Below are 16,175 nucleotides of genomic sequence, written 5' to 3'. Positions count from 1 at the left end.
GTGATTCTAGATCGGGAGGCATTTTGTCATGTGTCCTTGCCAAAAATGTCAAATTATTATCAAATGCACATTGAAAAGATTTCATTTACATGCAAAGGGTCTCGAGTGTTGGTTGCTTGTGCCAAAATTTTGACTTTTGACATTTTCTTTAACAGGAACATGGGTAACATTTGGAGGTCAGATCTCTGATGAGGTAAGACTTTATGTCATATGTAATACTTTATTTCATTGTTCAGCTGTCACAGCTCTAGAGCAGCAATTTAGTGTAACTGGATATAAAGCAGTGGGGGTTTGAGTTGACCATGATATCCATTTAGATGTCAATTTTTCAATTTCACCGCAGGCTGTTACGTCCCTGGTGGCTTAACCAAGGCCAAGTGGTCAGGTCGCATTCCTCACCGTCACTAGTTATTTCACAGAAGACCTTTTCCAGTTAAATTACCCAGCCTTCAAGGGGAAAAAATGTTGAATGGGGACAACTTATAAATGGCTGATAACCACTGGGACAAAGTAGCCCAGAGACACAAACAGAATCCCCAAAGCAGAGTACAGAAGGAGAATTTAACCGTGTCGCAACTGGCCTGTCATTGTCATGCTATCTCCCTTTCTGAATAAAGTGCAGACAAAGTAACTGGGTCAAAAAGTCTGAGATGCAGTTTGCAGTAAACAGCTTAAATCAACAAGCAGCTAGAGCAATGTTCCTGGTGCAGCAAACATATTTTCACTCCTTCAGGTTCTTCTGGGAATTTCTTTACGTTTTGAAGTGTAGTTTAGTTGATCTTTTATTCACGTTTATTACAACACACTGAGGTTCATAGGGGAATACTTTTTTCGCCCTCCCGCCTGTCAGGTGGCTGAGCAGCTGATGACTATCGCATATGAGAGCGGGGTCAACCTGTTCGACACGGCCGAGGTCTACTCCGGAGGGAAGTGAGTGATGTCTCCCATTTGTTTTCACCAACATAGCACTGTTCTGGCCTTGTCAGCTTTCTCCCCTTTAGGATATCAGACATTAGGAACGTGTAACCCCAATGCAGAAACTACGCACCTTAGCAACATGAAAACTGAGAAGTACATAAGTCTCTGAAGTAATATACATAATCTTATTCATAATTAGAACCTCTTGTTTATGCTCGTAGCTCAATCTAAGCTCCTGCCTGGACATCGTTTAAGTAAATAATGCAATGTTACAGCTGTAATGGGATGAATATTAATTTCAAGGCTGCTGGTGAAATGCAGGCATAGAATGTAAGATGCGTTTCTCATTTATCTTGTACCCCCTCTGTTTTTTTAATCGGGCATTTATGCTGTAGATGTGTGGCGGATAATGCTCATGCTCACACGCTGTTGGAATAATAGCCGTCTGAGATCTAATCTCACGTGTGTTCTTCCATTTTCCATTTCATCATTTATTCATTTTCTTTACAGAGCAGAGATAATCCTGGGAAACATCATCAAGAAAAAGTGCTGGAGGTAAAGTGTGGACTAAACAAAACAAAACGGATTCTGTATAATGTTACCACAATTTGTTTTACATGTGCTGTATCCAAATTTGTATAAATTTGACGCTCATATTTTATATCATGAATTCCAAATCCATGAGCTTTCATTTGCTACTATGATAGCAGCCACTCCTGTGACATGGTTTTTCTACGCGATTTAGGAGCCTGGCAGCAAGGCTTTGCTCCCATTCTGTCACAAGAGCATTAGTGACATCAGGCACTGGTGTTGGTTGATACAATCCTGGTGTTTCCATTTGTTGCAAAGATGGGGGTTAAAAAAATAAAAAATCCTGCGTGGAGTCAGTCAGACTGGAAAAAAAAACGTAATAAAGACTCCTGTTACAGTGGTTAATGTGCATTTTAAATCAAAGCCCTATCCTTGAAATAAAATGAAGCTGATTTATTTACAGATCAGGTTAATGTACAGATCAGCCAAACTCATTAAACTCACTGACAGGTGAAATGAACAACACTGATCATTGTTACAATTATTTTTTCTGTTGGGAAAGCGTGCATTGATGAGGATATAACTTGGACTTCTACAAACACCCACCTCACACACACTGACACATTTCCAAGAAAGCAGCTTCCACCAGCAAGAGAATGTGAACACCATCATAAAACCTGCAAAGGCACTACTCAGAAAACACAACATTGAGCTCAAGGCATTAAGTTAGCCTTCACAATCCCACACTGAAATCCTTTCGAGCATCCACAGGATGAGGCTGAACACATATATACCAATATATCTGCAGTCCACAGGACCCAAAGGATCCACTGCAAACCTCTCAGAGTCAGGCATGCAGGACAGTGGGTATGATTTAGCATTTTTTTATCTCTGTGCAGGGTTAACATTTTGAAAGAAAGTCTTATAATATTTCCTAAACCAGATTGTGAGATCGTGATCTTTTCCTGTACCTAACCAAGTAGATTTTGTTTTCAACGCTAATGATTTTTATTGAGTAAACTTAATCAATCAGTGGGTGAGAAACAGGAGCTGCCATATTCATGGTATAAAACAATGCTGGTGACACACCGCTCAAACCCAGATTTTGGTATCCTGCAACCACCACATCTTCTCCCGTCTGCTAATTCAGACTTTGTGGGTTGCTCAATAGACAGTGTATGGCTCAGGTGTAAAATATTGCTATGGTAAGATGTGCCAAAGGACACCTTATGTGTATTTTACAGATCTATTCAGTTGTTAATGCCCTGGTAATGAGAATGGTATGTAATTTTGGGAGATTAAATGGAGCATACACAATATTATACAGGGGATTTAAATGTAGTGGCTGAGTTGTGTAAGCTGTCATTGCACAGCAGGACAAGGCAAAGGGCTATGTTTGGTTTCATCTGCAGAAGCTTTTTTTTGTTTGTTTTAATTTTACAGAATGTGGAGCTAGAGGTCAAACTAGCAGGTATTTCATGAGAAAAAAGTTAAATAGATATTGATAGAAAGAGAATTTTAGTCATTTAGGCACTGATATTCTTGAAGCTAAACACCAGCAGAATGTTCATGGTCACAAAGCATGATTTTAGTATTGTATAGTATAGTATACAACCATCCTACTAACACAAATGTCTTATCAAAGTATTCAGAAATTCTTCAGAAATAACAGGAAAAGGAGGAAAAAGGCCCTGGAACTAACAATTCACACATTATTCATTTTAGATAAAAAGGCTCAAGAAAAAAATGAGATCCCCAAGTGACTGAGGCCCATTCTCATAGTCTTATGAAAATTAATTTGTTCCAATCCATCTTATAGTTGAATACACAGATGACTCAATAGTATTGCCATCTATAGATACACACTGCTAACATGGTGAATATTATTTCAATTTTGTGTACCAAAACATTTTCGTGATTTTCATTAAAGTGTCTTGTGGCTCCAGATTTATGCCAGAGCCGCCTTGTGAGTGCTTGCCTTCAAATGATCATGAAAAGCAGCCCATTCATTTTGTCCATATCTTTTCTACAAGGTTCTTATGCTCCATATGTTTTTGTGTTTCTGCTTTCACACATTCTGCAGTAAATAACAGAAGGTGCAGGAATATTCATCTTACCTACTGTATCTTAGGTGGAAAATAAGCACTGATGCACTCTATTCACTATGTGGAAAGATCTGAATGTTAAATCAGCGCAACCTGTCACTCCTTCACAGAAAACCTTGGTTTTATCTAGTTCTTACACGACTTTTACTTTTCCTAGAATGCATGCACTCCCATACTGCACAGACAAGCATTTCTCAGCATCTCAGGACATTTCCCTGCTTCCCTTTACCCCAACTCTGAATCCGTTTAAATTATTGATCATTCAAGCATGGAGGATTTGATCATGAGGGAGCTATATAACTTGTTAGAGTTCAGAGACAAGACTCCCTCTCTCCTACTTGATGTTTGCCAAGGGAGCACAGCCTGTCTGACACTTCTCACTGAAAGATGTAAGGTTACTGAAGGACTTTGTACAGTACATAAATTTGATTGCTGAGTTGTTTTGTGAACACACAGTCGTATGCACAAATGCAGGCATTTGCAGGCTGTGCAAATATGTTTTTGAGAACAACTTTAAATGCATTTTTGTCTGTTTGATGTGTCTGTCTGTACTCCTTCAGGAGATCCAGCCTGGTGATCACCACAAAGCTCTACTGGGGAGGAAAGTAAGTTTGTCCAGTATGTGGATTTTCTGACTCATATGTTCAGTCTATCTGGCCAACAACTGGCATGACATAAAGCTTTATCTGCCAGCTGTAGGGTGTGACACAAGGTTAGAAATTCTGGGAAAAACCACAGGCCCACAGACGAAGAGGACACACTAAAAAATGATGGCATATTTGTGGTCACCCTTTTCGTAACTGTCTCTCCCCTCCTCAGCCTTCTAGACAAATGTCATATCTGCTTCTACTCTCATGCAGAAGCGCTCTGTGTTCAGTCTGCATTAGTCACATTCCCTCTTCTTCTTAGTCTTCAGGCTTTCACTGAGGGAAGTTGCGCATCCACCAGTACATCCACATACTGCTTTTGGTTTTCTTTCAGTCTGATATGGCTCAGTAGACTAAAGCCCAAGAGAGTTTGTGGAAATTTAATTTAAGCTCATCCTCTCAGAATACCATCAAGGTATTCCAAATCTCTTTCCACCTCAGATGAATTCGGAGAACAACCCTCAGATCTTAACCCTCAAACGCGCAGGCTGTGAGATGGCTGGGTAGTCTCATCAAGCATGCAGTGGACATTTGCACATCTGATAGTTGCACATTTACTGCACCTCTTTTCTTTTTTGCACAAAGAGTAAGAGGATATGATAATATGGAGGAGGGACGGCATGATTTATGTTTGTAACAAAATAATATTACCCCTGAGCATGCAGGAGCACCACAAAACAAAGAGAAAGATGGAGAGAAAATGTGAAATTAGGAAAAGGAGAAACGTAAGACAAAGAGCAGGCAACTGAGGAAAAAGAAACATCGTAAAATAGAATGAAAAGAAATGAGCAAAGTGGAGTTTGAAAAAACCTCGAGGTGACTGAGTAAACACAGGCGACTGACATGAGTAGTTTTCAGACAAACCATCAGCTTCAACAAAACAGTTCTGAGTAACTCAACAGGCTTAGAGCTACGTGTCAAGATAGGTTAGTGACAAAGTTTTACAGCTACAAAGCTAGATATCTCCCACACAAATTTGTGGAGACCAAGACAAAGCTGAAAGGAGGGGGTATATTGGACTTGTCACGTAGCCAAAAACTTGAGGGCAGGTTCCACAGGGCAACATGTGCTCTCTGGTGTTGTTCTAACTTGTGTTTTTTTGTCTTCTTCCTTTTCTGTCAATGTTTCCCTCAGCTTTTCTGTACATGTTCAAGTCTGCAAAACTGCAGTGCCCAAAGTCTACTACTGAGGGAGTTATTATATGAATTATATTTTCACTTATACACAAGGAAAGGCAAAGATACTCCACTATTTTTACAGCCAAAAAAATGTAGAAATTACTCACAAATGTATTTTTACGACCAAGTGGTTCCCTCTGAATGAGTAATTATAAAAAAAATAGATCCAATTACTGTAGATTGAAATGATATTTCTCTTGGAACTTTAGTGAAATAGAAGTACAAAATTACAAATGTAAGTAATGAACAAAGTAATATATCTCTGTAATTAAAATGTGCACACTCAAGTTACTGGTTAGTTCTAGTTCTGCCTCTTAAAGCTTTGGCCTGGCAACAGCTGGCTTGAGGTAGTCGGTCCTGTATACATCTATATGCACCTCACAGTGATAATATTTAAATGACTGAAAAACTTTTCTTACGTAAAATACAGTGGTGATCTGTTCCATGGGTGTTCATCTCACCGAAGCCATGCTAACTGTGACACCACTTCACATATCCCTTGTGATCAGCACTATCAGTTATAATAAGCACTGAATTTGTCCACTGCACAGTTGCACTGTCTGGTTTGTTCGATAGCTCTAGGCTCAATAAGCAGAATCGAATGGGTGCACTTTTGTTATTAGCAAGTAATTTACCATGTAGGACCTTGTCTATTGTATTTAATGGTCCGCTTTAGTTATGATCATATGCATGCATGTGTGTGTTTCCCAATATTAACGTCCTTGACATGCCTGACATGCAATTATTTCCACCCTGTTGCAGAGCAGAGACAGAAAGAGGCCTCAACAGAAAACACATCATTGAAGGTAACAAGTCCATTTCTTTGCACTCTGAGCTCTGCTGCAGCTCTGTAATCGCATTCTTTTATCTGTTTTCCTCCCTCTTTGTTCCTGTCTGCAACTCTTATCACCTCTTTGATGTTGGTGCAGTAGGAAATCAGACGTTTGTAGATGTTTTGTCTGTTCCCTTGTAATACCTTCGCATATGTTGTATTGTCTGCTCTTCTCTCCCCTGCTAGCCCATCTTGAGAGGAAATGTGGCCTTAGTCAAGCTTGTAGCAACAAAACTTTCGCCCCCCTCATTCCTCAAACAACTCGCCACACCACAGCGCAATGCACCTCCAGCAGTGACTCAGCTCTCTTCCACATTATTAGCATTCACGGCAGCCTCTGCAACTTTCCCCTGCAAACAAAGGATGGGGAAATCACCTCAAAAAGTCTACTGGAGAAGGACAGGGACAGTGAAACCGTCTGCAGAGCGCAATCAATTAGCTAAACCCAGTTGAGTTGATACCATTTCTGAAAGAAGTTGCAGCATTGCTGTCACAATTGGTGTGGAACATGTCATCACAGGCTTATGCGCTTGCTGAGTGAAACATCTGCTGACACCATTTTCCATGTCAACTGCCCGTCACTGACTCATTTAATTGATACAGTATCTTTTCCTGGGTATGATATGGTGTCCTAACTTAATGATCCGTGAGTTCAGCTTAGATTAACCCTGAGGTGACTTTGCAAGAACATGTCACCTCAAGTCTCTCCAATAGTGTGTTCGTCATTTTCCTAAATTTAATGACAATTTGATATTTGAAGGACATTTTCATCGAACATATATTTAAATGCATCATTCGGAATCCAGTAGGGTTGATTTGTTGTTCAGCATCTTTTCTCTGTTCCAAAAATAGACTAACGTCTCAGCCTCTAACTCCAGCTAATCCCGATGGCAGCATTAACAGTGGAGGCTCAGACTAGGATCCATGTAGAGGGTGTTTCTGGAATTGTGGGGGTACAGATGACAGAAGTGGTTTTCTAACAGTGGTAGGGAACGTATAACTCTCAGCTGAGATTAGTGGGTGATGAAGAAGCCTCTGGCACTAATCTGCCACACACACACTCGTACTTTTCCACGTCTCTATTGCTGTGCTGTCCTCCTTTGTGACAGCCTCTCGTGTGCGCTTTTCATCTCTCGTCTGGTCTTCTGTGTCCGTGTGTGAATGGTGGCTGATCTGCTTCAGTGCAATGAATGTGACCTTTTTTTCTGGTCCCTTGTCTTCTCCTGTCTTTGAATTGTTTGGTTTTCTCGACCAACTAGCTAACAACATTTATTTATGTAACCAGTATAGAGGATTTTACAGGTGTGAGGCAAGTATCCCTCTCGTACAGTAAATCTTCTTATCAGTATGCGAGCTCGGCTTGAAGGTGATTCTCCTGAAAGCTGTTTTAAATACTCAAAAAAACTGAAATACTGAAAAAAATGATCACTTTGATTGCTGTGTAAAAGATGCAACTAGGTGTCTGTGGTGGTAGCTTAAAATTTATTGACACGATCATTAAAACAGCAGTTGTATAATTTTCAGTCAATACTTTGTCTTTTAATGTCGATTAATGTCGATTGTTTGGAGAAGCAGGAGGGAATACAACCAAAACTCAGATTTGCATCCAAAGCAAACTAGATCAAAATATCTTCCAGGCCATGTACAGCGGGAAGGCCTTGAGTCACACATGGTCAAATCTCACTTTGCCACGTTTATGAACATGTTGACATCAAATCTCCCTGGATTATCTTCAACCCATGCTCCTTTTACCTACAACTACAAATTTTGAATACTTCTACTTGTACTTTGTTCATGTTTAGTAGAGATAACCATGGGTGTGCTGTGAACGATCTAGTTTTTGTATAAAGTTGTTCATATGGCTTATCTATTTGATTGAGCTGGATAAAGAGTTAGAAAGCACGAGGTGAAGGTGAATTCTATGCTGATCTGGGCCTTATACAGTGGACAATCACTACTCCGGCACTACAAAAATTCAAATTTCTTACTTCGGCTTTTACAGTCAAGTCTGTCAAAAAAACATCCCGTCTCTTCTCTCGCTTCAGGTTTAAAAGGCTCCCTCCAGAGGATGCAGCTCGAGTATGTGGATGTGGTGTTTGCCAACCGGACAGACAGCAATACTCCCATGGAGGGTGAGTGATGGCACATCCCATGGGACTAGTGGAGGGTTGGGAGAGTGACAACACATGTTGTTCTGTAATATGAGAAGGTGAAAAATACTGATGGTAACACTGCTATTGCCGGACTAGTGCCTTTGAGGTCATAGGAATAGGAGTGTGTTCCTCTAACACACACACAGGCAATCAGACAATCTTACCTCATCTCTTGTCCTCTATTTCAGTCTGCCAGTCTCCCTCTATTTCTCTTCTGTCTCTGTGGGATCACTAGCTTCCACAGGGTCTCTGAGCTGCAACAGCTCCCAGCCCTCCCTGCTTTTCAGAAGCAGGATTATCTGCCTCCCCCCGGGAGAGGCTGGTGTATTTTTGGGCTGGTATCACTAGATACGAGCCCTACTGTGCGGATGATTCCTTCAGTGCTCTGGTGCAGCCTTTCCCACACATCTACCTCATGTTACTATTTATTTATTTCCATAGTCTTCCTCAATTACTTCTCCCTTGATGTGGCAATCACAGATACTTTTCTGGCTTTTCACACAAACCCCCAATCCACAGGTAGTATTTGACTAGTATTAAAAATATCTTTCAATCTCTCCTCCTTTCCCCCCCTTTTTTTCCTCTTCTGTGAGACAGCTGAATGTAGGAGGCCAATCTGTCATATTTAAGGTTCCAGGGGCCTTGCTGTCACTAATGATACTGGTGATTGGCAGGTAAAGCCCCACAGACTTCTCCATCAAATCTTAGCCATTGACAGCTGATGTCTCAAAGTCTCATCTGATTGACAAAATAATTGATATAGCGTCAAACAGGATGACAGGAGGTATGCCAGATGAAAAAAAATGCATTGAAAATTGACAGTTCTGAATTATTTTTCTATATAGACAAAAGAGTATGTGTGTATTGTATGTGTTTTACACAGTTTAATGGTAAAAAATGAAAGGACCTCCATAAAATGAGGAAACATTTGGGTATACCTAGAGATTTTAACTCTTGGCATTTTTACCAAGGTCTCAGACCTCAATTTATGCGATGACAAGGATTTGTTCACAATTATTGTTTAAAAAAAAAAAAAAAAGGACAGCTGATGCAAATTTAAAAACTTTATAGTATGACTGTTCAAGCCTTGTCTGCTAATCAGGAGCAACGGGCTTGTTTAAGGAGTCTATTCCTCTGAAAATAAAATGTATCGATGTCCAAACAGCAGGAGAAAGCTTTGAAAAGTAGCAAAGTGTTGACAGTTAGCCGTTTTCCACAGTTTTTAATGAACCAGTAGTTGAACCAGTAGTTAAGAGGACTGTTGGAGATCAAGTTGAGACTACCAAGAAAGCTTTTAGAGACAACTGCTAACTGGATTTAAAGGACCAATCAAAACCGTTCTTTGACTTCAAAACACCCTCAGGAAGACTCAAAAAGAACATCTTTTAACCAAGTTGAAAAAAATAACTTAATTGCCACAATCCCAAAGAAATGTTTGAGAAAAAAAAAAAAAGAATTTCATTAAAACAGCTCTCTAACTTGTGACTTGTAACTTGTAAGTGAGAGGGTGGTGTTATCATGATTTGGGCCTGTGTTGCAGCCGGGTCTTAGCAGCTAGAAAAACTTTTTGCAACTTATATTTACGGCAAAATGTTGACCGAACTTTTGCACGTTCCTGTGTAATTATTATTGGCAGTTGCAGAGCGGATGCAAATTGTTCATGTTTGCTTCATCGTTCATGTCAAAGCTGCTAAATCGCTGCCATAAATCACTGACTAGATAGACATCTTTAATTTGAGTGTGATGGCTTGTTGACACTCACTAAGTATCCAAGCAGCAGTGTTGGTTGCTCTCTCTGCCTGAGCAAATGCAGCACATAGAACTCGTTGTTCACATGTCAGAGGTATTGATTCACACGCCCACATCAGTGACTGAAAGTCAAACTGGCTTAACCACATCATTAAAATGCAAAAGGGAGAATTTGAGATCTCCAAGTGATATAGACAAAAAGTAGCACTGACTAAAAGGTGCATCTACATGCATTTATGTTTGTTTTTGTGACTTTAACTACCTCTGACTGTGCGTGAGACAACTCGTGTCCCCTTGGGAACAAAAAAAGTGATGTCATGGCAGCAGAGTCTGCCTTTGTTACAATCACTGCTTCCTTCTCCTATAGCCACATCCTCCACTGCCTCCTTCCCAACCCTCTCTAAATACATTTTTTGTACTTGTTTGTCTTTTTTACTTACATTCCTTAGCAGTATACTGACCCAATGTGTCATAAATATACAATCTCCTCCTTATTTGCAAGGCTCTGACTCCAACTTTATCTGTTCTACTGCATTGTACTGTTGCAGCTGTTGGTTACAAAGCAACGCTCGGTAAAAGTTTCCCCAAGCTAACATGTCATCAAATCATATCATTTATGAAACACTCTTTACAGCAAATATAATGAAAATGGGCCTCCAGGAGATTAATCTATGTCATGTCAATTTAATTCATTGTATTAATAGGTACATCATAGCTCACAGAGTAAATTGTCTCAGGTGCCGCACAATGCCGCAATCCAATCATTCAAAATCCGATTGCACAGAGTAATATGAAGCAAATTGAATTAATTCAATCAAATGAATGTTGAATGATGAAAAAAAAATAGGTAAAGAATTGGATAGAGAGACAAAGACATCCCATCAAGAACCCCCACAACCATCACCACACACACACACACACACACACCTCCCCGCCTATACACCAAACATACACACACATACACACACACCTCTATAATTTCCTTTTAACGCTACGTTTAAACTTAATTTTTTTCCCTGACCACAAAGCCAGGCATTTTTCAGCCCTTGAAAGTTTCCTGTTATCCGACAGCCTCTTTGGGTGTGTACAAGAAGAATATAAAGAAAAGCTTAAAAACTGAGAACCGCATGCTGTCACGCCTAGTCGTCTCACAAAAAGGACCCTGCTCAGTCCCACCTGAGGCCCAGAAACTGCAACAACAACACAGCAAAACATGGTCGTGACACACTCGTCAAAAAGAAAGAAAGAAAAAATAAAAACTATCAAACACCTTCACATCTGTACAGACAGCTGTCCAGACAAATATGGAGATCAGCGTGTGTTGAATTCTCTCTTCTGGACTGTACAGAAGGACGGCTGTCCCACCTGCTGGCTGAAGTCGAACAAATCTCCCAGACTCAGAGGTGTGTTGCTGCTGTGAGAGGGCTCAAGGACAAGCTGATGCTGGCTAAAATCCAAGCGAATTTCTGTTATGTGCATGCAAATGAGTCAGCTTTGGAGATGCAAGCAGGTGGATTTTGATTCCTTTGTACGGACCAAGTTTCCAGTTTTTATATCTCCTGTTGCAAGCCTTCGTACCATGAATTGATTGCTGGTTGTGTAGTATATGCTAATCTTCACACCTAAATTGTACATGAAGCTCATATGTGCAAATGCATAACAAAAGAAAATATTTGGCTCACACACATGTGCATTTGGACACAGCTTCATTCGCCAACTGGGTTTGTTTGAGATCAGTGTCTATGGTGATTGCTGGATCTCTCACCTGAGCTCCAGGCTCAGTGTGCCTTCTGTTGTTGGAGCTGATGACTCACCGTGGCCTGGTGAAAAGTAGCTTTATGTTAAGACATGAATGTTGCTGTAAATCAAGTTGTCGTCTTTCCCTCCAGGCACTGAGATGGATTATTCATGTATTCCCAAACTCTGTGAACTATGTTTGCCTCTAAGTTTCCTCCTTTTTGCCTTCTGTCCTTACATCCCTTCAAATCCTGTCCTTTCTTCTTTCCTCCATCCCTCCCTCCCTCCCTTTTGGAGCAGGTGCACTGTTATTCCATTGCCTTCCCACATGCTTTAACCCCCCTCCCTCCAACACACACACACACACACACACACACACACACGCTCACACTGGCTTACATTTTGGTCCAAAGAGAGACGTACTGATGAATAGAAATTACCTTTTTTTTTTTTTCACACTGTCTCTCACTGTTAGTCCCTCTGTTGCACATTTTCCAGCATTTGCATTGTGCTAATGTAGCAGATGTTTCATTGATGTATGCAAATTGCACATATTACTTTGTTGTTGTTCAGCAGCTAGAAAGTTTAAATATAGCATACAAGAGACACAAAATAAGAAATGAGTTTCCTTGTATAAGTAGAGATGTCCTTGGTCCAAAAGAAAAAGAAACGAACATCTTCACTAAAGTCTTCACAAAAACAGTTTTGTCTCTCCTCTCGTCCATCAAACATTACATCCATGCAGCATCCCCTGGTTGAATATGTAAACTGCTGAGGGATCTCTGTCTGACTTCTGCCCCTTCAGTTTAAACTTGGAATGATTTATTGCGCTGGATCAGCAACATTCTGCCAAGACCGAATGAAGCTTTTCATTTCACCCGTGCAGCATGTGACAACATTAGTGTGGCAAATCATTCCTGCCTATACATGAATTTGAAAGCAGGCAAACTTTAAAAAATGCCAGCTCAATATTTTTGAAACTTTTGGTATTAATTGAGAAGGAAAAAAAAAGAAATTCTCCTGAAATATAATTTTAAAATGAAAATGTTGCAAATCAACTTCAATACAAGTCTTGTTAAGATGGTGCTCTTCCAATTTGCAATAATGGTGCCACCTACTGTCCAGTGATTGTTAATTTACTTATTTGGTCTTCAATATTTTGTTTCTACAGAGATAGTGAGAGCCATGACTCATGTGATCAACCAAGGGATGTCTATGTACTGGGGAACATCACGCTGGTCTGCTATGGAGATTATGGTAAGTGCTTTAAAAAAAGATATGAACCACAAAGGGTTAGGGTTACAATACAATACATGTTGACATTTGTTTGTCCCTGTAAAATTTGGGGTGCTTTTTAAATACCATGAAACACATCTTACCACAATAAAGAAATGTTTAAGACAGCAGATAGTTTAACATGATATAATTGTCCAGTCTCATTTAATAAACATTATCTAACAAGTTGCTTTGTGCTTTCTGTCAGCTAAACAAAAATATATGACCAACTATTGCTGAAATAGAGTTCAGCAATAGTTTGGTTTATGATAAATCAAATGTTCTGTCGCGGCTGAGGCTGTCATCACTGTGAAATATGCCCAGTTTCCTATACTGTAGAGGCTGGTATAAAATCCAATTAAATACTGAGTGAGCTACTACATTGAAAGACGACACCATATGCAGCACAGGGAAAAGATAACAGTCATTAGACATACGGATCAATTTGTGCATGTTCCTAATCTCTTTGACATTTTACACCTTTCTTGTTTTTCCCTCTTCCCATTTCATTAGGAAGCTTATTCCGTGGCCAGGCAATTTAATCTTATTCCACCGGTGTGTGAGCAGGCCGAGTATCATTTCTTTCAGAGGGAGAAAGTAGAAACTCAGCTTCCAGAGCTCTACCACAAAATAGGTAGGTGTGTGGCAAATTTCCACTGCCCTAAGGCTTTTTTAAAGAGAGTTGCCGCAGATTCTCTTTTTTTCGTTACTCAGTGGTCATTGTGTTATCACAGGTGTGGGTGTGGTCTCTTGGTCTCCTTTGGCCTGCGGAATTATCACCGGGAAGTACGAAAATGGCATTCCAGAATCCTCCAGGGCTGCGATAAAGGTAGAAGTTGAATTTCGTTTGTCCATCTCTCGAGAGCTCTATACACCCCCCTGGCAAAATGTTGAATCACCTTATTCGTGGGTTGTTTAAAAGTTGGTATGTTATTTAAAATATAAACGTATCATGGTTATGACTAAAAGTTGAACATTCTGGCTTTGTAAATGTTTTTGGATGATGATGATATAATTAAGCTTCAACAGCTAAGTGCACATTCTCCTAGATTGGTGATTACACAAGTTTTTTGCCACGAGTTGTAGCTTGAGTAGCCATGTAACATAATCATGATCAAGTTATTTTTGCCTGTTTTTAAACCACAATTCTTAATCTTTTTTCTTGTACTGCTTTTGTAGCCATACCAGTGGTTGAGGGAGAAGGTATTGAGTGAGGATGGGAGAAAACAACAAGCCAAACTAAAAGAACTGACTCATATTGCAGAGAAGCTTGGATGCACTTTGCCACAGCTAGCCATAGGTAAAGGGTATCTAACAAACTGGACCTTGCCTTTATTTCACATTTCCTGAATTTAAACTCATAGCATGAATGGTTTAAAGACATCTGTATATTTCTGCCTTTACAACAACTATGAAAGACAATAATATTCCACTGTCACTGATCCTTAGCTTGGTGCTTAAGAAACGAGGGAGTGAGCTCAGTGCTCCTGGGGTCCTCCAATCCAAGCCAACTTACAGAAAACCTGGGCGCCATTCAGGTAGATTTTAAAGCCTTCTCAGAGTCATGTAAGCATTTGAGTCTTGCTGCACAGTATTTTCACCTATGTTGATGTGCTCTTTCAATGTTTTCAGGTAATTCCAAAGGTTACTGCAGGTATTGCCTCAGATGTGGATCATATACTGGGCAACCGTCCACACAGTAAAAGGGACTACCACCATTAGGAATGAACCCCTCTAAGTGAACTATGCTCAAAAAGCTTATGAAAGCTCACTTTCCACAGCCATGGCACCTTTAGTGTGTGCCCAGGATTGCTTGCGTGTGTCTGATTGTGTGTATGTGTGTGACTGTGCAATGTGTTACGCTTGGCTCTTACGACTCATTAACATACAGTGAGCTACTTGATGACAAAGCATGCATGCTACGGTTATAGCAACCACACACAGGACAAAACAAAATTTAGCGGATCCACCAAGACGATTTCCTGAGTGAAAACCTCTTTCACTCCAACAAACTGTGCAGACGGTGCTGAACCACAAATCCATTGAAAAAAATGATTATGAAGACATATCATCAATGTTCAAAGTACTTGTGTGAATATGGCTGTTAATGCACGGTTAGAAAACTTTAGCAGAACTTATTACCTCCAAGCATCTCACTGAGCTCATGACAGTGCAGAAAGCTTTAAAAAAAAAAGATGATCTGTATCAAAATGTACGTTATGCTAAAGAAATTTTAGCTTGTACTGTTTTAAAAAGGATTAGCGATGTTAAAATTGGTCCTGCTCTCAGAGTACTGGAATAATGTGTCCCATTACAGCTATAACTTGTCTGTAAGTTTGATAAATTGGCTCTGTACTGAATGAAATAATAAAATGATAATAAAACTCTGCTCACAATGTTTTAGCTAAAACCAAGAGAGCTAAGTTTAACAAAAATATGATTATCTGTACAGACTGTTCTAAATATATATATATATATATATATATATATATATATATAAACATGAATATATATATATATTCATATATATGCACTGTTATATATATATATGTGCTTTATATATACATATATAAGTAAAATAAAAATAGATACAGCATAAGGAGTAAGGAGACTTATATATCTATATATATATTTTATTTATTTTTTCACTTGTAAAAAAAAGCACTGCCAAGCTTGGGGATAATAAATAAAGCCATGTTGTTAATGAAGAGACTTAAAAAAAATGAACACCATATGGACCCACGCAGTAGTTGTACCTAGAACATGCAGACTTTCTACCCAGCTTCTCCCAGATGGCAGTTTTATGTAATGGGTTTATCTTTGTTATGTTCTGTTCGTTCAAACATGTATGTGATGTTGTTAATCAGATTTGTACATTAAATAAAAAAGCGTTTAGCTCTAATGTGACTTGTTTTAGGGTTATTGTTTTTTTTTATAAACGTCGTGTCTATTTTCGAATATAGATTAAATGATATAGCATATACTCAGCGTTTGCTTTGCTAGATTGTGAGATGCAACAGGGGAAAAAAACAACCTAATTTGACACACTC

General features: G+C 39.5%; 1 protein-coding gene across 3 annotated transcripts in view; it reads left to right on the top strand.

Moving 5' to 3' along the window:
• kcnab1b (potassium voltage-gated channel subfamily A regulatory beta subunit 1b) overlaps window positions 1-16,027 on the top strand; it is a 35,526-nt gene extending 19,499 nt beyond the window's left edge. For all 3 annotated transcript variants that reach the window (XM_075483471.1, XM_075483473.1, XM_075483472.1), the window contains 12 exons: window positions 156-193; window positions 851-930; window positions 1,429-1,473; window positions 4,115-4,159; window positions 6,142-6,185; window positions 8,257-8,343; window positions 13,022-13,107; window positions 13,639-13,759; window positions 13,860-13,954; window positions 14,305-14,425; window positions 14,575-14,663; window positions 14,758-16,027. In XM_075483471.1, coding sequence (XP_075339586.1) covers window positions 156-193; window positions 851-930; window positions 1,429-1,473; window positions 4,115-4,159; window positions 6,142-6,185; window positions 8,257-8,343; window positions 13,022-13,107; window positions 13,639-13,759; window positions 13,860-13,954; window positions 14,305-14,425; window positions 14,575-14,663; window positions 14,758-14,847 — 941 coding nt within the window. In that variant the 3' untranslated portion in view covers window positions 14,848-16,027. The remainder of the gene's footprint in view (window positions 1-155; window positions 194-850; window positions 931-1,428; window positions 1,474-4,114; window positions 4,160-6,141; window positions 6,186-8,256; window positions 8,344-13,021; window positions 13,108-13,638; window positions 13,760-13,859; window positions 13,955-14,304; window positions 14,426-14,574; window positions 14,664-14,757) is intronic.
• Window positions 16,028-16,175: the final 148 nt, after the last annotated feature.

The sequence above is a fragment of the Odontesthes bonariensis genome, chromosome 14 (assembly GCF_027942865.1).
Source record: "Odontesthes bonariensis isolate fOdoBon6 chromosome 14, fOdoBon6.hap1, whole genome shotgun sequence".
NCBI classification, from domain to species: domain Eukaryota; kingdom Metazoa; phylum Chordata; class Actinopteri; order Atheriniformes; family Atherinopsidae; genus Odontesthes; species Odontesthes bonariensis.
This window is presented reverse-complemented; position numbering and strand designations above follow the sequence as displayed.